Genomic DNA, 25,104 nt, shown 5'->3' on the forward strand with positions numbered 1-25,104 from the left:
ACTTACAAGCTAGACCCAGCTTTCTGAAACTAGTTTTTATAGCTTCATCATCCTTTTTTCTTTCTTTCTTTCTTCCTTCCTTTCTTTCTTTCTTTGAAGTATAGTTGATTTACAATGTTGTGTTTCAGGTGTACAGCAAAGTGAATCAGTTGTACAGCAAAGTGAATCAGTTGTACATGTACATATATCCACTCTTTTTTAGATTCTTTTCCCATATACATCATTGTGGAGTACTGAGTAGAGTTCCCTGTGCTATACAGTAGGTCCTTGTTGTTTATCTACTTTATATACAGTAGTGTGTTTCTGTTAATCCAAAACTCCCTAATTTATCCCTCCCCCCTGACCCCATCATCCTTAATTCTTCGCCTCCTCTGCTTAAGATATTTGATAATGCCTATCTGGAAAAATACTGTTAAAAGTATCATTTACAAAGTTAGTGGGTTTGTTTGTTTGTTTTAATGAAAGAAAGTAAGCGCTCTTTGAAATATTTTTTCCTTGAAAATCTTATCCTTTGCAGTCTCTTTCACTCAGTCTGTTTGGGGCAGTTACAGATGTTTGTTTGTTGCTTTTACTGTATCCAAAGGAGCAGAGATGGGGGTGGAAAGTGACTAAGGTGTTCTAAGAACATTGAAATAGACCAGAAACTCATTGTGGCTTTTTTTTTTTTTTTAATTTTACTTTATCGATCTTTGGCTGCGTTGGGTCTTCGTTGCTGTGCGCAGGCTTTCTCTAGTTGCAGCAAGCGGGGGCTACTCTTTGTTGCAGTGTGTGGGCTTCTCATTGCGGTGGCTTCTCTTGTTGTGGAGCACGGGCTCTAGGCACGTGGGCTTCAGTAGTTGTGGCACTCGGGCTCCGTAGTTGTGGCTCACGGACTCTAGAGCACAGGCTCAGTAGTTGTGACACACGGGCTTAGTTGCTCCGCAGCATGTGGAATCTTCCTGGACCAGGGCTCAAACCCGTGTCCCCTGTATTGACAGGCAGATTCTTAACCACTGCGCCACCAGGGAAGTCCCCATTGTGGCTTCTTAAAGGAATACATTCCATAGCAATTTCCCCTCCAAATCTCATCTGCTTGGACTCTGGTAGAGTCAAAATTCTGGTGCTTTTTCTCCATGTTATAGTTGTTACCTTCTCTTTTCATTTCAGGATGCAATGTAAAATTGCATCACGTTTGGCTGAGGGCACCCCACATTCATTAGCCCCAAGTCCTCTGCTTTCTGGGGCCTCTCATTTGTTGTACATCCAACATTAACCTCTTTATTGCCCTTTTTACACAATATAATTATCGTTAGAAAAATTCCAAAATGCAGCTTTTCATGTTCTGTACGCCTTTCCACATTCTTCATGTCGCTAACTTCATCCATATGCTGTTGCCTCAGACTTCAGCGAAAGTTTTTTTTTTTTTGACTCATACATGTATTTTCATCTTGTGTTTGTATATGTCCTTACCTCTCATGTTTCCAATGCAATGGCTGGAAAGAACCATGAACATGGACTAATTCTTTAGTATTTTCATTTTCACAACAGAAAGAGTGTTCGATGGTGACTCGTTACAGCAAATATACCTGAATTTGTATACCCATTTTTATGACATGTTGTAGACTTGCTTTTTAAAGAGATTCTGAGTTCAGGAAAACCTTTCATTTTGCGTGCATTCCCTTCCTAATTAAAATCCATTGTACTAACTTGACTGTCCAGCCATGACCCTATGATATCAGAGCCCCTATTTTGTCAATTATGTCACAGGCTCTTGCTTGAGTAGGCATTTTCAACCCAAGGCGCACACCACACTAATTCACAGGACCCGTTTCAGAATCAGTAGATGTATTGTGTATATGGTTTGACAGAATCTGCCTCTACTTGTATTGCCAAAACACAAGGATTTCTGGCTGCTTGAAAGAAACACGCTAATGCTGCCTTTCACATTTTATCTACTTTGGTCAAACATTGAAGTCACTTTGGGTAATGGTTTTTCATCACTTTTAAGGTTTGACAACTTTTATGTTGAACCTATATTTGGGGGTATTTCTGCTTTTAATGTAATGTATGAGGACAAGTCTTCTTTTGTCCGTGAAAATGAATTGAAGTCTTTGTTAAACATTCAAGAAATAGAATTGCAGGTGCTATTTGGGATGACACATTTTTGTTTATTAAGTTTTTAAAAATTAATTAATTTGGCTGCGTTGGGTCTTAGTTGCAGCACATGGGATCTTCACTGCGGCGCACGGGCGTCTTGCTAGTTGTGGTGCGTGGGCTCAGTAGTTGCGGTGCGAGGGCTTAGTTGCCCTGCGGCATGTGGGATCTTCATTCCCTGACCAGGGATCGGACCGTGTCCCCTTCATCGGAAGGTGGATTCTTAACCACTGGACCACCAGGGAGGTCCCTTGTTTATAAAGTTTTATAAAACTTTTTTTGTTCCTGTAGATGCAGTCACTTGACTATTCAGACTCAAATGGATTTTTTAAAACTTTTTTTTTTTTTTTTTTTTTTTTTTGCGGTACGCGGGCCTCACTGTTGCGGCGCACAGGCTCCGGACGCGCAGGCTCAGCGGCCATGGCTCACGGGCCCAGCTGCTCCACAGGAATGTGGGATCCTCCCGGCCTGGGGCACGAACCCGTGTCCCCTGCATCGGCAGGCGGACTCTCAACCACTGCACCACCAGAGAAGCCCTTAAAACATTTTTTTTTTAATTTATTTGGTTGCACCGGGTCTTAGTTGCAGCACGTGGGCTCCTTAGTTGTGGCATGCGAACTCTTAGTTGCGGCATGCATATGGGATCTCGTTCCCTGACCAGGGATTGAACCTGAGGCCCCTGCGTTGGGAGTGTGGAGTCTTACCCACTGACTGCACCACCAGGGACGTCCCTAAAAACACTTTAAATGGACGTTTTGTTACATTTACTGAGGATAAATCTATGCCTTCTGACACTCTTATTTTTTAATTTTTATTTTATATTGAAGTATAGTTGATTAACAATGTTGTGTTAGTTTCAGGTGTACAGCAAAGTGATTCAGTTATATATATACCTGTATCTATTCTTTTTCAAATTCCTTCTGACACTCTTCCCTCAAAGAGAAGAGGAATCCAACACCGGTAATTACATTCCAAGCGATTTTGTTGAAATGGAGCCATTTAAGGTCTGCCACTTTATAAAGTGCCCAAGTCCTTAGGAAAGTGGATTTTTACAGAATTAGAGTATCCTAACATGGTGGTTTGATAGCACAGATGGAAGTGCCCCAGTGATATGGTGGGGATAATTCCCTTCCCTGAATAACTTGCTGCAGAGGGACAGATTTAAGTGGAGGAGAGCTACCCTCAGTATATCCTTCCTCTGAGTCTGAGCCATTTACACAGAGGTAACTTTAGCAACTTAGTTTCTTACTAGATTGGCTTTTTCCAGGGATTTTGAATGTATCTGTTTAGCATACTTTATTTATTTGATTGTGCTGGGTCTTAGTTGCAGCAGGCGGGCTCCTCAGTTGTGGCATGCATGTGGGATCTAGTTCCCTGACCAGGGATCGAACCCAGGCCCCCTGCATTGGGAGCACAGAGTATTAACCACTGCGCCACCAGGGAAGTCCCTAGAATACTTTTTGATTACAGGAAGTATTGTGTTAAAAATTGACCTACACTTTGGAGAAAACTTCCTTGTGGCTGATTTGGTCTCCTCATCTTAAAGTAAATAGCTTTTGTGCATGTAGTTCCTATGTTAGTTCTTTTGCATCATTTGAAAAAAAAAATCAGATTTCAGAAGTCTTCCTAAATAACCAAGAATAATCATTGTATGCTGACCTACAGAGACCAGTCTCAACCCTGACTGATGGGTTTATATTGTAGATATATAGGAATGCAAAATTTGTTTGTATTCAGCTTCATGATTTTTTTTAAAAATAAATTTATTTATTATTTTATTTTGGCTTCATTGGGTCTTCGTTGCTACGCGTGGGCTTTCTCTAGTTGCAGTGAGCAGGGGCTACTCTTCATTGCAGTGCAAGGGCTTCTCTTTGCGGTGGCTTCTCTTGTTGCTGAGCACGGGCTCTAGGCGCATGGGCTTCAGTAGTCGTGGCACGCAGGCTCAGTAGTTGTGGTGCACGGGCTTAGTTGCTCCGTGGCATGTGGGATCTTCCTGGACCAGGGATCTAACCAGTGTCCCCTGCACTGGCAGGCGGATTCTTAACCACTGTGCCACCAGGGAAGTCCCAGCTTCATGATTTTTTAGAAACTGATGAAGATATAATGAGCCAAACAAATGCCAGAGTTCATGCTTATTTCGGTTCAATCTTCAGTGTATAAAGGAGCTTAGTCACAGTCTAGGACAGAAAACCACACCTGAAAAATAATACAGCAATTGTATGCTGATTAATACAATTGCAACTCATTTGTCTCTTCAGCTTACTCAGCCCCTTACAGCTGAAAGCTCCTGGCAGGAGCCTTTGGTTGGTTGGAATTCAGGGAGCAATGAGAATTCAAGAGGAGACTGTGGGGGAGGGGGGAGATTCTGGAAAGGTACCTGTCAGGTTGTAACCAGCTACTTGGACACATCCATTTGCAGTCCTTTTGGCAATTTTGGAGTTACTTGTTGAGTGTATATATAGTATGCTCTTATAAATTAAACATTTTCCATTAGCTCATACATTATCTGACTTTCTTCATCTTTGGCAATATGAAGCTTTCAAGTAGAAATTTTAGAGTATGTGTCATATGACAGTGGTTCCTAAAGTGTGGTCCCTGGACCTCTGGAGGTTCCAGAAACCCTCTCATGGAGTCCATGAGGTCAAACCTATTTTCATAATGATAGTAAGACATTGTCTTTTTCACTGTGTTGGCATTTTTACTGATGGTGCAAAAGCAGTGGTGGGTAAGATGGCTGGTGCCTTAGCAGGAATCAGGGTGGTGGCTCCAAACTGCAGTAGAAGTTACTGAATTCTTCACCATTAGTTGTTAAAAAAAAAAATCAGTTTTATTTTTAAATGTCCTTGATGAAACAGTAAAGATTATTAATTTTATTAAATCTCAACCTTTGAATATACATCATACATCTTTTTAATAGTGTGTGTGACAAGACAGACAGGAAGTATGCTTAAACCAAAATACTTAAGTGATTGTTTTGAGCTGGTCTAGCTGCTTTTATCATAGGACACCGTTTTTACTTCAAAGAACGATTGACAGACAAACACTTGAGCATTTGTCAAACATTTTCTCAAAAATGAATGAAGTGAGCCTGTCACCTCAAGGAAACAACTGACAACATTTGTTGCCAACGATAAAATTCCAGCTTTTAAGTGGAAATTAGAATTTTGGAGAATGTGTACATGGCACTGTGAGCTTGACAGTTTCCAAATATTTAAAGACTCATCAGATAAGATAGGTAGTGAAATGAACATGGAATTTTAAAATATTTTATACGGAAATGTGTCAACACTTGGAAGATCTGCATATATCAGTGAAATAATATTTTCCAAATGACCAATGCATAATGCATTCACGCATAGGTGAAAGATCCATTCAAAGTGCAAGACAGACTAGTGCATTTTATTGTAACCAGTATGAAAGATTCATTGCCATGGTTTCAGATTTCACATTGCAGCTAGCCTTTAAGAAACTACTATTTGTCAAGTTTGGGTGTGGTGTCAAATAAGAACATCTGCAATTACCTAGAAAAGGCATTGAAATACTCCTCCGTTTTCTAACTACATATCTGTGTGAAATTGTATTTTTTTGATGTACTTCCACCAAAGTAAAGACTCATAACAGACTAAATGTAAAAGAATATGAGAATCCAGCTGTCTTCTATTAAACCAGACATTAAAGAGATTTACAGAAATGTAAAACAGTGCCATTCTTCTCATTTTCTTTTTGTTTTGTTTTGGAAAGTAAAGTTTCTAAAAATAAACAAAAAATTGAAAAAAAAATATATGCTAGTTACATTAATATATAATGGATTTATTATTGTCTTTTTAAATGAATTGATAGGTATTTAAAAAATCTTTTAGTTTTTAATTTCTGATAGAGTAAATATTGATAGCTATAAACCATGTAAACAAAAGCTCTTTGGGGTCCTCAACGATTTTTTTAAAAATTTATTTATTTATTTATTTATTTATTTATGGCTGCGTTGAGTCTTCGTTGCTGTGCGCGGTCTCTAGTTGTGGTGAGTGAGGGCTACTCTTCGTTGTGTTGCGCGGGCTTCTCATTGTGGTGGCTTTTCTTGTTGCGGAGCACGGGCTCTAGGCACGTGGGCTTCAGTAGTTGTGGCTTGTGGGCTCAGGAGTTGTAGCGCGTGGGCTCTAGAGCACAGGCTCAGTAGTTGTGGCACACGGGCTTAGTTGCTCCGCGGCATGTGGGATCTTCCCGGACCAGGGCTCGAACCCGTGTCCCCTGCATTGACAGGTGAATTCTTAACCACTGCTCCACCAGGGAAGCCCTCCTCAACGATTTTTAAGAGGGCAAAGGAGTCTTCAAAAGTGTCATCATGTGACATTAAACAGGAAGGGATGCATTTCTCTCTCTCTTTCTCTCCCTCTCCATTCCTCCCTCCCTCCCTGTCTTTAATTGAGGTATAATTCACAGATAATGGATAGGACTCATTTTTGATAATGGTACCATCCCCAAAGTAGCAAAGGCTATTTTTAAAAACACCACTTAAAATATTTGCTTACAAAAGAGTCTTTTTAAGATTTGGAGGTTTTTTTCCATTAAGTTTTCCACATTTTAGTCAAGAATGTAAGTGGGTTGATGATTAGTTTTTCATCTGTTTTGAATTTTCTCGTAGCTGCTGTCAAGAAAGTCCATGTTGTGGCCATCATGTGACAGCAGCAGTAGAGTCTGGCGTCATTGGAGATGTTTTAATGGAGCATAAAAAAGAACGATGCTATATTCACAAGCAAGTACTAGTTTATTTGTTACTGAGTCAGGTTTTTTATTATTAATATCTTCTATCTCACTTGGACCCTGTTATTTTAGTAAGTGCTTTATTATAGCTTGCAGAATGTTCTTGAATACAGATAACTTTATTGGAAACATATTGTTGGTTTGAGGCCTGTAATTTTTAAGGTGGACTCAATTCAAATGTAGATTTTTTTAAAAAAGTGTTTTGATCTCAAAAGCTGTTGCTTTATATTATACATATTAGGGCTAAAAAGAATTGCAAAGTAATATAATAAGGAAAAATATGAACTTAGGTTGTTAGCAAGACAAGGGTGAAATCTAAGAGCAGACTATCTTAGTAAGTCTTCAAGGAAACATCTATAAACATCTATAGATGTTTATAACATCTATAAACATCTATAACTGCTAAAAATAGTAAGGCTCTGGAGATAGGAAATTATACAGAGAGAGGGCTCTCAAATGGAGGGAAGTGTGTGAAAAGGAATTTTAAATAAATAAGGTCAATATGAAACTATATTAACAAAGGGTTACTGATTAGCAGAGAGCTTTAAAGAAGACTTGCTCTAATTAACTAGGAATGATTGTAATCATACTTGAACTGTTTGTATATTTGCTCTCTCAAGTAGTTTAAAGAGATCTACAGTCTTGTTTACACTATAAATTTGCCTGACAACCCTTGACCTTATAGGTAACATAAATAAATAACATTCTTGAGCAGTGTTTCTTGAAATGAAATCTCAGGGTTTGTGGAATATGTTATTGAGGACCAAGAATCAATGAAAATCTTAAATGGTCTCTGATTTTTTATGATAATATTAGAAATTATTAGGTATAAAGGTAAACATTGTACAGTGATTACCTTCAATTAGAAAATATTCTTGTAAAAGAAAGCCTGAATTTCTTTTCTTTTTCTTTTTTTTTTTTTTGCGGTACGCGGGCCTCTCACTGTTGTGGCCTCTCCCGTCGCGGAGCAACAGGCTCCGGACATGCAGGCTCAGCGGCCATGGCTCAGGGGCCCAGCCGCTCTGCGGCATGTGGGATCTTCCTGGACGGGGGCACGAACCCGCATCGCCTGCATCGGCAGGCAGACTCTCAACCACTGCGCCACCAGGGAAGCCCCTGAATTTCTTAAGTTGAGGTTTCTCAAACTGTTCTGTGGGCCTGGGCGGGAGTAAGGTTGAGGAAATTATTTTTCTTCAGAAGAGGGTTTCTCTTGTGTAGCTTGCAGGATCTTAGTTCCCCGACCAGGGATGGAACCCATGCCCCCTACAGTGGAAGCACAGAATCCTAAGCAGTGGACCGCCAGGGAATTCCCAGGGTTTCTCAAGTTTGAGAAAAAAAGTGTCTTGACTCTGCTACCTTCCTGCTCTAAGTATATGGAACATTTTCTCATGTTACAGTTTGCACTGCTTTGAATGGAAAATAGAATCAAAGCACGATGATAGATTTAAAATTGAAGATGCTGGATCTAAAACACAAGCTGAAGGACGATGCAAAATGTATATTATAAGATTGCACACGCCTGGGATAGGGTTACATGGTGGCTTTGTGTTTTTGTATTTGGCTTGGCATTTTTCCATCTTACATGATCCTCACGACCGATTTCTCAAATTAGGCAGGGATTCTATCTTCATCTTGTAGGTGGATGACTAAAACCTTGAGATGTTCCATGGCCTTTCTCTGCGAAGTCCCAGAGCTGGGGCTACAACCTCATCCTCTATTACTGTTACCTCTCATGAGCAGACTTTCACCTTTGCAAATTCTCTCTTCCCCAATGTTGTGCTAACACCCCACCTTCGTAGGTCCTTCTGGGCTCTCCTCCCTGGGTTTGGCCCTCTTTATGAATTCAGTGCAGAGCTGCAGCCGACTCTGGGGTTCTGATCCTTGGCTATTGTTTCAGATCTACCAGCTCCCTGGCCTCGTCCTTGAGCCCTGAATACATCTGTGTTTCCAGCTCTCTTCTGGACATGTCAGTCCCTGACTCCACATGTCACTTCACCCCAAACTGCTGCCCCTCCGCCTGTGTACTCACAGGAAACAGAACCAAGGAGTCGCCTTAGAATCTTCCCCTCTCCTGCATATCCCTTCCCGCCTCCCCATCCAGTCACTAAGACTAGCTGATTCTTTGTTCATGGTCTATAAAATCCTCCCCTCTGCTCCCAGTTTCTCTGCTTAGGATATTGAACAGTCCCCTGACATCCAGCTCCTGGTGATGCGAAACATGTCTTAGGTTTGCCACTCCCTTTGCGAACCCTTCAGTGGCTCACTTGTGCCCACCAGAGAGTCTAGACACCTTAACTCGGCATTCAAGGCCCTGGGTGATCAGGCCCGGACCCTCTAGTCCCGTCACCCACCACCACTCATTCCCTTGTGCCCTACCCCCACCTTGAGCTCCAGCAGGACCGGTCCCCCTGATTCCTGGGCCTCTCCCTGCCTTTGCATTAGGGGTGGCTGGAATACCTACCCGCTCCCTTCCAGACTAGGAATCTTGAGGCAGCCTGTACATCGTGGCTATAATTCTCTTCTTTCTTGTTCCTCAGCCCCAATCACCATTCCTGGCAAATAGTGTAGGCTTGATGCATGGTTGAATGTTGGAATGAAGTCCGCATGAGTCATTTGTTTGAAGAAAGCAAGTATTTTGTAATTCTTCTCCCTGCCATTTCCTTGCCTCAAATTTCAGTGAGCTTATCCTGAATGCTAACTCAGAGATAACAGTTAAGGTGCTAATAGTGTGACTGAGTTGACACGGGAGTGTGTTTCATCTCTCAGTTTTTGGTATCTGCAGAAGACACTTTGCTTTGCTCTAGGACATTAAATACATCCAAACACCATGTTTCTAACAGGAATAGGTGACGTGAACAGAGGGGTCAGAGTTCAATATCTCAGGCAGTTTTCAAACCAAATTTGGTAATGTTGATTTAAAATTTGCTCAGCGAAAAAGCACCCAAGTACAATCATGGAAAATGTTAGAACTGCTTTCTACGTACTGATTTATTGTTGAGAGAATTGTTCACTGAAGTTACGTTAATCACAGAGAAAGATTACAAGCTCTCCCTTTGTTTTTTATTAACAGGATCAATTTGACAACTTAGAAAAACACACACAGTGGGGAATTGATATTCTTGAGAAATACATCAAATTTGTAAAGGAAAGGACAGAGATTGAACTCAGCTATGCAAAACAACTCAGGTAAGTTGATATTGAGAAAGGTTGTTTGTTAACTGCAGAATGGATGTAAAGATAATTTATATCCTCATTTTATACTATAAATGTATAATCCTTTAAATATTTATTTTCCCTTTTCATGTAAGCTAGAAGCAGTTGTTTTTTTTAATATTGTTTCAGTAGAAGCAGTTGTTTTTTTTAATATTGAAAATTATTTTTTAGAGGACAGTAAACATAAAAACCAAGTTATTGCTTTTAGGCTCTGTTTCTTTTTTTTTTAATTTTTAAATTTAATTTTATTTATTTTTTTATACAGTAGGTTCTTATTGGTCATCAATTTTATACACATCAGTGTATACATGTCAATCCCAGTCGCCCAATTCAGCACACCACCATCCCCACCCCCCCGTGGCTTTCCCCCCTTGGTGTCCATACATTTTTTCTCTACATCTGTGTCTCAACTTCTGCCTTGCAAACCAGTTCATCTGTACCACTTTTCTAGGTTCCACATACATGCGTTAATATACGATATTTGTTTTTCTCTTTCTGACTTATTTCACTCTGTATGACAGTCTCTAGATCCGTCCACGTCTCAACAAATGACTCAATTTCATTCCTTTTTATGGCTGAGTAATAGTCCATTGTATATATGTACCACAACTTCTTTATCCATTCGTCTGTCTATGGGCATTTAGGTTGCTTCCATGACCTGGCTATTGTAAATAGTGCTGCAATGAACATTGGGGTGCATGTGTCTTTTTGAATTATGGTTTTCTCAGGGCATATGCCCAGTAGTGGGATTGCTGGATCATATGGTAATTCTATTTTTAGTTTTTTAAGGAACCTCCATACTATTCTCCATAGTGGCTGTATCAATTTACATTCCCACCAACAGTGCAAGAGGGTTCCCTTTTCTCCACACCCTCTCCAGCATTAGTTGTTTGTAGATTTTTTGATGATTGTCATTCTGACTGGTGTGAAGTAGTACTTCATTGTAGTTTTGATTTGCATTTCTCTAATAATTAGTGATGTTGAGCAGCTTTTCATGTGCATCTTGGCCATCTGTATGTCGTCTTTGGAGAAATGTCTGTTTAGGTCTTCTGCCCATTTTTGGATTGGGTTGTTTGTTTTTTTAATATTGAGCTGCATGAGCTGTTTATATATTTTGGAGATTAATCCTTTGTCCGTTGATTCATTTGCAAATATTTTCTCCCATTCTGAGGGTTGTCTTTCCATCTTGTTTATGGTTTCCTTTGCTGTGCAAAAGCTTTTAAGTTCCATTAGGTCTCATTTGTTTATTTTTGTTTTTATTTCCATTATTCTAAGAGGTGGATCAAAAAAGATCTGTCTGTGATTTATGTCAAAGAGTGTTCCTCCTATGTTTTCCTGTAAGAGTTTGATAGTGTCTGGTCTTACATTTAGGTCTCAAATCCATTTTGAGTTTATCTTTGTGTATGGTGTTAGAGAGTGTTCTAATTTCATTCTTTTACATGTAGCTGTCCAGTTTTCCCAGCACTACTTATTGAAGAGACTGTCTTGTCTCCATTGTATATCCTTGCCTCCTTTGTCATAGATTAGTTGACCACAGGTGCGTGGGTTTATCTCTGGGCTTTCTATCTTGTTCCATTGATCTATGTTTCTGTTTTTGTGCCAGTACCATATTGTCTTGATTACTGTAGCTTTGTAGTATAGTCTGAAGTCAGGGAGTCTGATTCCTCCAGCTCTGTTTTTTTCCCTCAAGACTGCTTTGGCTATTCGGAATCTTTTGTGTCTCCATACAAATTTTAAGATTTTTTGTTCTAGTTCCATAAAAAATGCCATTGGTAATTTGATAGGGATTGAATTGAATCTGTAGACTGCTTTGGGTAGTATAGTCATTTTCACAATATTGATTCTTCAAAGCCAAGAACATGGTATATCTCTCCATCTGTTAGTATCATCTTTAATTTCTTTCATCAGTGTCTTATAGTTTTCTGCATACAGGTCTTTTGTCTCCCTAGGTAGGTTTATTCCTAGGTATTTTATTCTTTTTGTTGCAGTGGTAAACGGGAGTGTTTCCTTAATTTCTCTTGCAGATTTTTCATCATTAGTGGATAGGAATGCAAGAGATTTCTGTGCATTAATTTTGTATCCTGCAACTTTACCAAATTCATTGATTAGCTCTAGTAGTTTTCTGGTGGCATCTTTAGGATTCTCTATGTATAGTATCATGTCATCTGCAAACAGTGACAGTTTTACTTCTTCTTTTCCAATTTGTATTCCTTTTATTTCTTTTTCTTCTCTGATTGCCGTGGCTAGGACTTCCAAAGCTATGTTGAGTAAGAGTGGTAAGAGTGGATATCCTTGTCTCGTTCCTGATCTTAGAGGAAATGCTTTCAGTTTTTCACCATTGAGAATGATGTTTGCTGTGGGTTCGTCGTATATGGCCTTTATTATGTTGAGGTAGGTTCCCTCTATGCCCACTTTCTTGAGAGTTTTTATCATAAATGGGTGTTGAATTTTGTCAGAAGCTTTTTCTTCATCTATTGAGATGATTATATGGTTTTTCTCCTTCAATTTGTTAATATGGTTTATCACATTGATTGATTTGCCTATATTGAAGAATCCTTGCATCCCTGGGATAAGTCCCACTTGATCATGGTGTATGATCCTTTTAATGTGTTGTTGGATTCTGTTTGCTAGTATTTTGTTGAGGATTTTTGCATCTATATTCATAAGTGATATTGGACTGTAATTTTCTTGTTTTGTAGTATCTTTGTCTGGTTTTGGTATCAGGGTGATGGTGACCTCATAGAATGAGTTTGGGAGTGTTCTTCCTCTGCAATTTTTTGGAAGAGCTTGAGAAGGATAGGTGTTAGCTCTTCTCTAAATGTTTGATAGAATTCACTTGTGAAGCCATCTGGTCCTGGACTTTTGTTTGTTGGAAGATTTTTAATGACAGTCTCAATTTCAGTGCTTGTGATAGGTCTGTTTATATTTTCTATTTCTTCCTGGTTCAGTCTCGGAAGGTTGTGCATTTCTAAGAATTTGTCCATTTCTTCCAGGTTGTCCGTTTTGTTGGCATAGAGTTGCTTGTAGTAGTCTCTTATAACCCTTCGTATTTCTGCGGTGTCTGTTGTAACTTCTCCTTTTTCATTTCTAATTGTATTGATTTGAGTCCTCTCCCTCTTTTTCTTGATGAGTCTGGCTAATGGTTTATCAATTTTGTTTATCTTCTCAAAGAACCAGTTTTTAGTTTTATTGATCTTTGCTGTTGTTTTCTTTGTTTCTATTTCATTTATTTCTGCTCTGATCTTTATGATTTCTTTCCTTCTGCTAACTTTGAGTTTTGTTTGTTCTTCTTTCTCTAGTTCCTTTAGGTGTAAGGTTAGATTGTTTATTTGAGATTTTTCTTGTTTCTTGAGGTAGGCTTATATAGCTATAAACTTCCCTCTTAGAACTGTTTTTGCTGCATCCCACAGGTTTTGGATCATCATGTTCTCATTGTCATTTGTCTCTAGGTATTTTTTGATATCCTCTTTGATTTCTTCAATGATCTCTTGGTTATTTAGTAACGTATTGTTTAGCCTCCATGTGTTTGTGTTTTTTATGTTTTTTTCCCTGCAATTCATTTCTAATCTCATAGCATTGTGGTCAGAAAAGATGCTTGATATGATTTCAATTTTCTTAAATTTACCGAGGCTTGATTTGTGACCCAAGATGTGATCTATCCTGGAGAATGTTCCATGTGCACTTGAGAAGAAAGTGTAATCTGCAGTTTTTGGATGGAATGTCCTATAAATATCAATTAAATCTATCTGGTCTGTTGTGTCATTTAAAGCTTCTGTTTCCCTATTTATTTTCATTTTGGATGATCTGTCCATTGGTGTAAGTGAGGTGTTAAAGTCCCCCACTATTATTGTGTTTCTGTCAATTTCCTCTTTTATAGCTGTTAGCAGTTGCCTTATGTATTGAGGTGCTCCTATGTTGGGTGCATATATATTTATAATTGTTATATCTTCTTCTTGGATTGATCCTTTGATCATTATGTAGTGTCCTTCCTTGTCTCTTGTAACATTCTTTATTTTAAAGTCTTTTATCTGATACGAGTATTGCTACTCCAGCTTTCTTTTGATTTCCATTTGCATGGAATACCTTTTTCCATCCCCTCACTTTCAGTCTGTATGTGTCCCTAGGTCTGAAGTGGGTCTGTTGTAGACAGCATATATATGGGTCTTATTTTTGTATCCATTCAGCAAGTCAGTGTCTTTTGGCTGGAGCATTTAATCCATTCACATTTAAGGTAATTATCGATATGTATGTTCCTATGACCATTTTCTTAATTGTTTTGGGTTTGTTTTTATAGGTCCTTTTCTTCTCTTGTGTTTCCCACTTAGAGAAGTTCCTTTAGCATTTGTTGTAGAGCTGGTTTGATGGTGCTGAATTCTCTTAGCTTTTGCTTGTCTGTAAAGCTTTTGATTTCTCCATCGAATCTGAATGAGATCCTTGCTGGGTAGAGTAATCTTGGTTGTAGTTTCTTCCCTTTCATCACTTGAAGTATATAATGCCACTCCCTTCTGGCTTGTAGAGTTTCTGCTGAGAAATCAGCTGTTAACCTTATGGGAGTTCCTTTGTATGTTATTTGTCGTTTTTCCCTTGCTGCTTTCAATAATTTTTCTTTGTCTTTAATTTTTTCCAATTTGATTACTGTGTGTCTCGGCGTGTTTCTCCTTGGGTTTATCCTGTATGGGACTCGCTGTGTTTCCTGGACTTGGGTGGCTATTTCCTTTCCCATGTTAGGGATGTTTTCGACTATAATCTCTTCAAATATTTTCTCTGGTCCTTTCTCTCTCTCTTCTTCTGGGACCCCTGTAATGCGAATGTTGTTGCGTTTAATGTTGTCCCAGAGGTCTCTTAAGCTGTCTTCATTTCTTTTCATTCTTTTTTCTTTATTCTGTTCTGCAGCAGTGAATTCCACCATTCTGTCTTCCAGGTCACTTCTCCGTTCTTCTGCCTCAGTTATTCTGCTATTGATTCCTTCTAGTGTAGTTTTCATTTCAGTTATTGTATTGTTCATCTCTGTTTGTTCTTTAATTCTTCTAGGTCTTTGTTATACATTTCTTTTTTGTTGTTGTTGTTATACATTTCTTGCATCTTCTCCATCTTTACCTCCATTCTTTTTCCGAGGTCCTGGATCATCTTCACTATCATTATTCTGAATTCTTTTTCTGGAGGGTTGCCTATCTCCACTTCATTTCATTGTTTTTCTGAGGTTTTATCTTGTTCCTTCATCTGGTACATAGCCCTCTGCCTTTTCATCTTGTCTGTTTTTCTGTGAATGTGGTTTTTGTTCCACAGGCTGCAGGATGTAGTTCTTCTTGCTTCTGCTGTCTGCCCTCTAGGCTCTGTTTCTTAAAAGGATTCTGCTGAATTTTGGAGCACCATTTTTTTTTTCCCCAGAAAACTGTTTTGCAATATAATATATATACAGAAAAGTGCACAGATCATAAATGTAAAGCCCCGGAAATTTTCAGAGTGAATACCACTATGTGACCAGCACCCAGGTCAAGAAACAGGAAATTCCCAGCCTCAGAGGACCCCCATCGCCCCAGCCCTTTCTGGTTCATCCCCCTCGCCCGCGTGGTTGACCACTTTCCTGATCTCTGACAGCTTGGATTAGTCATGCTTATTTTTGAACCTTATGCAAATGTAATCATTTATTATGCACTGTTTGTATTTGGCTTCCTTTGTTCCTCATTATGTCTATGAGATTCATTTGTGTTGTTGCATGGGGTGGTGCTTTTCTTTTGATTGGTGTTTAGTATTTTGATATATGGATGTATCACCGTTTGTGCAGTCTACTGTCACTAGGCTATTGCTTGTTTCCAATTTGGGGATATAAAGTATATACCCAGGAGTGGAATTCCTGGGTCCTAGGCTTTGTGTATGTTTAGCTTTAGTAGATGGAGTCAAACAATTTTCCAGACAGTTTGATTCACGATCCCTCCAGCAGCATGTGAGAGGTCCTGTGGAGGCCCTTCTTATAACAATTTAACAATGATGAAATTATCCAAGAAAGTTGTGTTTTTATGTAAAATGTTTAAAAGTGGCTGGTAAGCTTGAACTTGAAGTGGCAAAATCTTTAATGATTTCTTTTTTTTTAAATTTATTTATTTATTTGTGTATTTATTCATTTTTGGCGGCATTGGGTCTTCGTTGCAGTGCGTAGTGTCTTCTCTTGTTGAGGAACACAGGCTATAGGCACACGGGCTCTAGAGCGCAGTTGCTCTGCGGCATGTGGGATCTTCCCGGACCGGGGCTCGAACCTGTGTCCCCTGCATTGGCAGGTGGATTCTTAACCACTGTACCACCAGGGAAGTCCCTTTAATGATTTCTTGTTTGGCTGGTTTGCACAGATTGTGAAAGGTCTAGATGACTTTTGGTTTAGAAATATTTCATTTTAATCCAAAGAGCATCTGGATAAGGTGTACGTCATGTATCTTTGAAAGAACGTGACTTCTCAGAGGGCTGTTGTTGTTGTTTGTAAATAAGCACCAGTACATGTGGTATACTTTTATGGATGATAAATTTTGTTTCCATTGAGTAAATAAAATGTAAAACAGATTGCTCAATGAAATAATTTTTATAAATAATTTATTTAATGTATTTAATAATAAATTTATTTAAGAATAATTTAATAATAAATTATTCTTAAATTTACTTAATAAGAATTTAATAAGTAAATTTATTTTTATAAATACATTTTATTCCAGATGAATTTCTGGCGCCCTGTATGTGTATCAGCCTCATTAGCACTTTAAGGCTTTTAAAACTGAAAGTGTGAATGGAGAATGAGCTGCTTTGTGTTGATTATTTAGACATTGCGCTGTCATAAAATGTTGTCTCTCATGTGGAAATGGGTTGCCTAACAGCTTTAGGCGAAGTAAGGTCTCATCTAATGGATTTCCCTACATTTGTTGTATTCTTTTTCTCTTAGCCTATTCTCTCCTTTCCTGGTGCCTTATCCACTGTCTTGTTTTGCTTTGGAGGTTTGTCATGGGATGTCATTAAGTCAGTTCTCAGCAAATTTCTCCATCAGTTCTATGTCATGAAGGGAAGGTGCTTTCTTTTTCCCTCTGGGAAGCACCTGGCTCCCTGCCCTTTCTCATCCCCCTCTATGAGGGAAGTGCTGATTTAGGTAACAAAATTGGAGGCTATTGGAAAAGACTCCAAATCCCAATAATAGGTTTGGGATAACATTTAATAGCTCTCCATCGACCTGTTCTGGATCATGTTTCATGACTTGAAATAGAGTAGCGGTATTACTGCTATGATGGTAATCTCTTAGGAAGTCCTTTTCCTGAGATTTAAATGTTAACATTTGTTTCATCACATCCCTGCAAAGTATCTAAATTTGTGCTTATTGGGAGAAGTTGATAAAAAAAGATTATGAGTAATTCAAGACAATTCAAGACAATTGCTAATCCTTTGGAGGTGTTTTCTAATCCTTTGGACTGAGATCTGGGCCGGGCCCTTGAGGCTGATGAGTAATCATACTACCTGCCCTTTGTTGGTTTGCTTTCCCACCTGCCTGCGTCTTTCATAGCTTCTCTTTCCACAAACCCCAACACCTCCCTTCCCATCCTCACCACTTGCTTCCTACTTCACTGAGAAAATTGAAGCAGATAGAGGAAAACACCCTCAGGCTCTCAGGCCCTGTAACCCATCTGTCAGCATCTGTTCCCACACCTGGATGCCCCCTCCCTCTGATGCTCCTGGCTGAATCCAAGCCCTCCTCTTGCACACTAGATCTTCCCCCATCTCTCCGACTCTGGAGCTCTGTCCCCACTAGTTTTCCTCTGTCTCCTGTGTTATCAAGGCTTTACTTTCTACTGGATTATTCCCATGGTCACAAAAATGTACCACTGTCTCCCATCATTAAAAAACAAACAAGAAAACAAAACTTCTCTTGAGCTCACTTCCCCCACCAGCTGCCACCATTTCTTTGCCTTCCTTTGCAGCAAACCTTCCCAACAATGTCTCTCCAGTTCCCCTCCTCTCCCTATTTAGCTCACCTGCACCTGTGCACCAGAACAGCTCCTCGGGGCACCAGTGACCTTCATCCTGTCCCACCCAGTCGCCTGTCCTCAGTCCTCACCACCCTTGACCCCTCAGCATCTTTGAAGGGGTGGGTGCTCCCTCCTCGAAACACTTTTCTTGCTTGGTCTCTGAAACCCCAGTCTCTTGGCTTCATTCCTATCTCACCAGAAGCTCTTCAAAAGCTCTGCTCAACCTCCTTCGCGGTTCCTCCTTTCCTTCTGCCACTTCACCCCGATGTGCCCTGGCACCCAGTCCTCCATCATCTTCCCTTCTCTATTTATACTCTCCTGGTGATGGCTTTAAGTACGATCTCTACGGCAACAGATGTCTCCAAGCTTGATCTCTGTCCTGAACTCCAGAAACAGGTTACTCAGAATCTCCATTTGGATGTCTGAAACAGAATATCCACTCAAAGTCTGCATTTCCGGGGCTTTCCTGGTGGCGCAGTGGTTGTGAGTCCACCTGCCAATGCAGGGGACATGGGTTCAAGCCCTGGTCCAGGAAGATCCCACATGCCGTGGAGCAGTTGAGCCTGTGCGCCACGACTACTGAGCCTGCATGCTACAATTACTGAAGCCTGCGTGCCTAGAGCCCGTGCTCCACAACAAGAGAAGCCACCGCAATAAGAAGCCCGTGCACGGCAACGAAGAGTAGCCCCCACTCGCCGCAGCTAGAGAAAGCCTGCATGCAGCAACGAAGACCCAATGCAGCCAAAAAACAAACAAAAAAATCCCAACAAAATCTGCATCTCCGCAGCCCAGCTCCCCGCAACTCCCCGGCTCTGCTGGAGGGCAGCTGCATCCTTCCTTCCTTGGGTCAAAAACTCCAGAGTCATCTTTGGCTTTTGTCTTTCTCCCACACTCCCCCGCCCCCATCGGGAAGTCCTGGTACCTCTGCTTTCCAGATTGATCCAGGATCCCTGCCCTTCTCAGCACCTCCACTGCTGGTACTGTGGTCCAAGCCCCCATCACCTCTTACCTGGCTTACTATGAATCTTCTAACTGGTTTCTTATTCCTCCCTTATTTCCTACTGTCCGTCTTTTCCACAGACAGCCAGATCACAGCACTCCTCATTCAAAACACCAACGTCTCCCCATTTCCCTCGAAGTAAATCGAATATCCTTACAGTGGATGTCCTATAAAGCCCTTCGTGAACGGGTCTCTCTACCTCTCAGACTTTACCTCTTCTCTCTCTCCCTTTGTATCTCTGCTCTAACAGAATTGGCCTCCGTGCTGTATCTTGTACATGCCAGACATGCTGTCACCCCAGGGATGCTGCATTGGCCTTTCATATAGATGTTGTCACCTAGAGGTCCATCCCCCAGGGTCCACGTGGCCAACTCCCTCACCTCCTTCAAGTCTTTGCTCAGATGTCACCTCCTCAGTAAGGGCCTCCCTGCCTCCCTGCTGGACTTTTCGGTTTTTCCAAAGCGCTGATAACTTTCTAACATTATGTAATTTTCTTACATATTGTGTTGTTCGTTGTCTTCTGCTCCCTCCCTGCTAGAATATAAGCCTCTCAAGGGCAGAGGGCTCTTTGCGTTGTGTTCACTAATGAATCCCTGTAGTATGGAACAGTGCATAAAATAGGTGCTTAGTAAATAGCTGTAGAAAGAGTGAATCAACAGGGAACAGGTCTACAATATTTGGTCAGCACTGCTTCAAGGAGAATTATGTGCCCGCACAGGCCTATGGGAGCTGATGAAGGTTTAAAAACAAACAGAACAACTAATAATGTGTCAACAGAGTTGGGGGCGGGGGAGACTCTAGTGAATGAGACACAGGAAGTGCCTGAGCCTGAGGGACTCACCTTCTCACTATGGAAAAAAGACTGCATGCAAATAAGCAAGGCAGTAAATCATTTAAAGATAGCGTTTATCACCCCGAATAAGTAAAACCAGTGATGCATTAGAAGATGATGGGGGCGGGGCAAGGCTTACTTAGCCTGACTGGCCAGGGAAATCCATTGCTTGAGAACTGACAGACAAGGAGAAAGCAGGCATGCAAAGATCTGAGAGCAGTTCTTCCAGGCCAAGGAATCAGCGAGCGCAAAGGTCTTGAGGTGGGGACATGTTCAAGGAATGGAAAGACCAGTGTGACTGGAGCATATTCAACAAAGACTTGCTTAAAACATCAATATGATGTTGAAAAACCATCATGGTCTCTTTGGGGAGTTGTCTGTCGTTAAATAATTTCTTTTCTGCATTAGAGGAAAAAAGACTCTAACTTATTTTAGACATGGAAGATGATAATTAGGGCTTTGATTTCTGTAGGTCAGTGGTTAACAAACTGCTGGCCATGGCCATGGCCAAACCCATCACTGCCTGGTTTTGTACACAAAGCTTTACTGGAATACAGGTGCGTCCGTTCATCTGTGTATTGTCCATGGCTGCTTTTGCAGCCCCGTGACCCTGGGGCTGCAGGTCTAATATATTTACTGTCTGGCCCTTTATAAATTTGCTTTTATGTATAAGCATATACATATATACGTGCTTATATATAAGTTTGCTGACCCCTGCTATAGTTATTATCCATTCAAGGCAGCATAGGGTCAAATTCTTAATATAATCTTTTTGTTTTATAAAAAGATTTATTTATTTTATTTATTTTTGGCTGCATCGGGTCTTAGTTGCAGCACGCAGGATCTTCGTTGAGGCACGCGGGATCTTTCATTGTGGGTGTGGGCTTCTCTCTAGTTGTGACGTGTGGGTTTTCTCTTCCCTAGTTGTGGCGCTCAGGCTCCAGGGCGCGTGTAATCTGTAGTTGTGGTGCGCAGGTTCTAGAGCACGTGGGCTCTGTAGTTTGGGCTCACAGGCTCTAGTTGAGGTGCATGAGCTCAGTAGTTGTGGCACCGGAGCTTAGTTGCCCCGTGGCCTGTGGGATCTTAGTTCCCTGACCAGGGATTGAACCCACGTTCCCTGCATTGGAAGGCAGATTCTTTACCACTGGACCACCAGGAAAGTCCCAAATTCTTAATATAATCTTTTTTAAAATTTTTATTTTCTATTTATGGCTGCATTGGGTCTTCGTTGCTGCGTGCGGGCTTTCTCTAGTTGTGGCGAGTGGGGGCTACTCTTCATTGCGGTGCATGGGCTTCTCATTGCGGTGGCTTCTCTTGTTGTGGAGCATGGGCTCTAGGTTCGCGGGCTTCAGTAGTTGTGGCTCACGGGCTCTAGAGCGCAGGCTCAGTAGTTGTGGCGCACGGGCTTAATTGCTCCGTGGCATGTGGGATCTTCCCGGACCAGGGCTTGAACCCATGTCCCCTACATTGGCAGGTGGCTTCTTAACCACTGTGCCACCAGGGAAGTCCCCTTAATATAATCTTAAAACATCTTACATGACCTATATAAGAGAACCAACTATTGATTGCCCCTTAGCAACTGTTTCTTTAAAAATAAACAAAGAGGACTTCACTAGTGGCACAGTGGCTAAAAATATGCCTGCCAGTGCAGGGGACATGAGTTCGATCCCTGGTCCAGGAAGATCCCACATGCCTCAGAGCAGCTAAGCCCGTGCACCACAACTACTGAGCCCACTCACCACAACTGCTGAAGGCCATGCACCCTAGAGCCTGTGCTCTGCAACAAGAGAAGCCACCGCAATGAGAAGCCCGCACACTGCAAGGAACAGTAGCCCCCGCTCACTGCAACTACAGAAAGCCTGCCCTCAGCATCAAAGACCCAACGCAGCCAAAACAAACAAAAATAAAACAAATTAAATTATTTGTTATGACCAGGTAATGAATTCATATGATTAAAACTTCTAAAGGTACAAAATGGTTTACAGTGGAGTGTCCCTTCTCTTACCCCTGTTCCCAGGGACAATAAATGTTATCTGTCTCTTACGTATCCTTCCAGAGAGATATTATGGATACACAGGCAAGGAAGTGTGTTTTCTTCCTTGCTTCCCCAGTAGTTCAGTGTGCCCTTGCCTTTCTGCATCCTGGAAATTATTCCGAGAGTTCATTTTTACTATTTACAACTATACAGTGTTGCATTGAATTGGTGGATATGTTGTTTCCAGTTGTTTGCAACTCTGAACAAAGTTGCACTGGATAACCTTGCATGATACACTTGGGCAAGCATATCTAGAGAATAAGTTCCTAAAAGTAGCACTTTGGTTCTGGTAGAATTTGCCAAGTTGCCCTTCTCGGAGGCTGTGACCCTTATCACCACTTCAGAGTTCGTGGCGGTGCTACTCGCCTTGACCCTCAATGCTTCTTGTTACCCATCTTTTTTATCTTTGCCGATTTGATAAGTAAAAATTGCTACGTCTGAAAGGTAATTTGTCTCTTAGCATGAATGAGGTTGAGTATGTTTTTGTACATTTGAGCCGTTGTACTTTCTTCTTGATGAACCATTCTTGTCCTGGTCAATTTTTTTTTTTTAAATTGGATCTCATTGTAAATGAAAGGTAACTGTGTAAAAGTCATTTTATAAAATATGTTGCATATTGTATATGCAAGGTATTAAATTTAAATTTACTTGAACAATTAAAAAGATTTTATTAAAGTGAAACTGAAGGATTTAGCAAACTTGAAATATTAAACAAATTCTTATAAGATTTAGCAAAAAGATTATGAAAAATGTGTAGGGTGTCATTCCTGTTTTTTGTTTGTTTTTGTTTTTGCTTTAACTCATGTTGTAATTTTAAACAGGCTCAATTGACTCACTGCTAGGAAACATAAAGAAAATAGTATCTACCTGTTTTACTTCCTCTCCTAATTGAGTTATATAATTTAGTCTGTAACATGAGTCTCACAGTTAATTTGTCTTAATTATAGATTTATGCTCATCACCATTCCTTCTACCACAGCCTCTCTACTTGTTTGTTGGCCTCAAGAAAAATAGAGTTATCTTCCCCCTATAGGAGCCTGTGGCATACTCCTTCAGTTCTTTCTTGTTTGAGAATGCCACTATCCAGTCACCCCTCAGAATCCGTGGGGGATTGGTTCCAGGAACACCAGCCCCTGCCCCCGCCCGCCTCAGATACCAAAATCTGAAGATGCTCAAGTCCCTTATATAACATGGCATAGTATTTGTGTATAATCTACACACATCCTTCTGTATACTTTAAAGCATCTCTTGATTACTTATAATACCTAATACAATGTAAATGCTGTGTAAACAGTTGCCATCATGAAGTAATTCACGTGTTGCTTTTCGGAACTTTCTGGAATTTTCCCCCCAATATTTTTGATCACAGTTGGTTGACTCTGTGGATGTAGATCCCACAGATGTGGAGGGTCGACTGCACTTAACAACAATTTGACTTGATTATTCTCTGGTCATACTTTTCTCTCCAAACTTTGCTGCTGCATTGTCTTCTGGTTGAAAAGTCTGGGGCCAGCCAAATTTTTATTCTTTGTAGGTGACTTGCTTTTTTGACTCTGTATGTGAAGAATTTTTTGTTCCACTTTAGCAGTTTGATAACCTTACCAAGCAATGCCTTGTGGTTGATCACTCTTTGTCAATTTCCCTTTCATATAAAAAGTCAATAATTTATTTCAGGGGAACTTTCTTCAATTATATCTGAATTTTTTTCTATTCTACTTATTGGGTCATATGCTTCAGAGATCCATTTTCCTTATGTTACAGCATCTTGTTCTTCAGATCTTTTTTCTTTTTCTGATTATGAGAGTTACTTTCCACGTTATGATTGTCTTAAAACTTTCCTCTCTTAAATTTGATATCCAGCCTAATTTATTTATTAGCTCTGGAGTTGTGTGTTTTCGTTCCTAGTTCATTTCCTTAGCTTTGCAGCCTCCCAGTTTCATCCCATTCTGTTTTGTCCTGTAGGCTGGGGATTCTTGCTTTATTGGCTTTGTGGTTTTATTAAATTTGTTTATCGTGTCAAATATTCTGGAGGAGTTAGGATTTGCTTCATTTCCTTGTATGTTTTCTTCCAGATTGGGTTTTTCTCTGTCATTTTCTTCCTTCCTTTTCGTTTTTATTTTTTTTAATTTTTGGCCACGTTGGGTCTTCGTTGCTGTGCGCAGGCTTTCTCTAGTTGCAGTGGGTGGGGGCTACTCTTCGTTGCGGTGCGTGGGCTTCTCATTGCGGTGGCTTCTCTTGTTGCAGAGCGCGGGCTCAGTAGTTGTGGCGCACGGGGTTTGTTGCTCCGCGGCATGTGGGATCTTCTCGGACCAGGGATCGAACCTGTGTCCCCTGCATTGACAGGCAGATTCTTAAGCACTGCGCCACCGGGGAAGTCCCTTCCTTTTCTTCTGTATTACATACTACATCCCTTCACCTTGCTTATATTTAATACAGGCAGTTTAGTGAAGTGGTTACAAGTAACAGACTCTAAGAGTCCCAATGCCTGGGATGTTCTTCCGCTTAATAGTAATATGATTTGGGACAAATTACTCTCTGTGCTTTGTCTTTTTCAACTGTAATATGTGAATAATAATAATGATGATAATTCTCACCTTATAAGGCTCTTGAGGGGACTTAATGAGATAAAACATGTAAACGTCTTAGGTTGATGCCTAAGCATGTTTTTGTTATTAACACAAACAACACCAGTGCCCCTCTTTGATCTGATAGAATGTGAATAATCACTGCTGTGCTTCCGGTGCCATTGGTCTTTCCCTCTGAGCTCCCTTATAGGGTAAGCGTGGAGGAAAGTGTTACCAAACCAGGTTCGTTTGCCAACATGCAACAAGCCAAACACTGAGACGCCGAGGTTTGCAGGAGGGAAAGGGTTTATTCACAAGGCAGCCAAGCGAGGAGGTAGGAGAACAAGTCTCAGATCCACCTCCCTGAAGGTGAGAGGCTTGGGATATTTATGGGATAAAGAAACAGGGTAGTCTTAGGCGTGGGGAAAGGTGATTGCAGGTAGGGAAGAGGTGAGGTAATTAGTGTTCTGTGCAGGCGTATCTGAGTTACTTGCTTCTTCCTGGAATGCATGTTCAAAAATGGAGGCGCCTAGCATGATCTGACGGTGGGGTTTTTGGCCCTCTGGTGTCAA

At 40.7% G+C, this 25,104-nt stretch overlaps 1 protein-coding gene across 9 annotated transcripts in view; it reads left to right on the forward strand.

Annotated features, from left to right (window-relative positions):
• Nucleotides 1–25,104, forward strand: part of FNBP1 (formin binding protein 1) — a 141,112-nt gene that overhangs the window by 33,085 nt on the left and 82,923 nt on the right. For all 9 annotated transcript variants that reach the window (XM_060154079.1, XM_060154077.1, XM_060154078.1 and 6 more), the window contains exon 2: nucleotides 9,962–10,077. In XM_060154079.1, the coding sequence (XP_060010062.1) occupies nucleotides 9,962–10,077 (116 nt within the window). The remainder of the gene's footprint in view (nucleotides 1–9,961; nucleotides 10,078–25,104) is intronic.

This window comes from Lagenorhynchus albirostris, chromosome 7 (assembly GCF_949774975.1).
Source record: "Lagenorhynchus albirostris chromosome 7, mLagAlb1.1, whole genome shotgun sequence".
In the NCBI taxonomy this organism is placed as follows: domain Eukaryota; kingdom Metazoa; phylum Chordata; class Mammalia; order Artiodactyla; family Delphinidae; genus Lagenorhynchus; species Lagenorhynchus albirostris.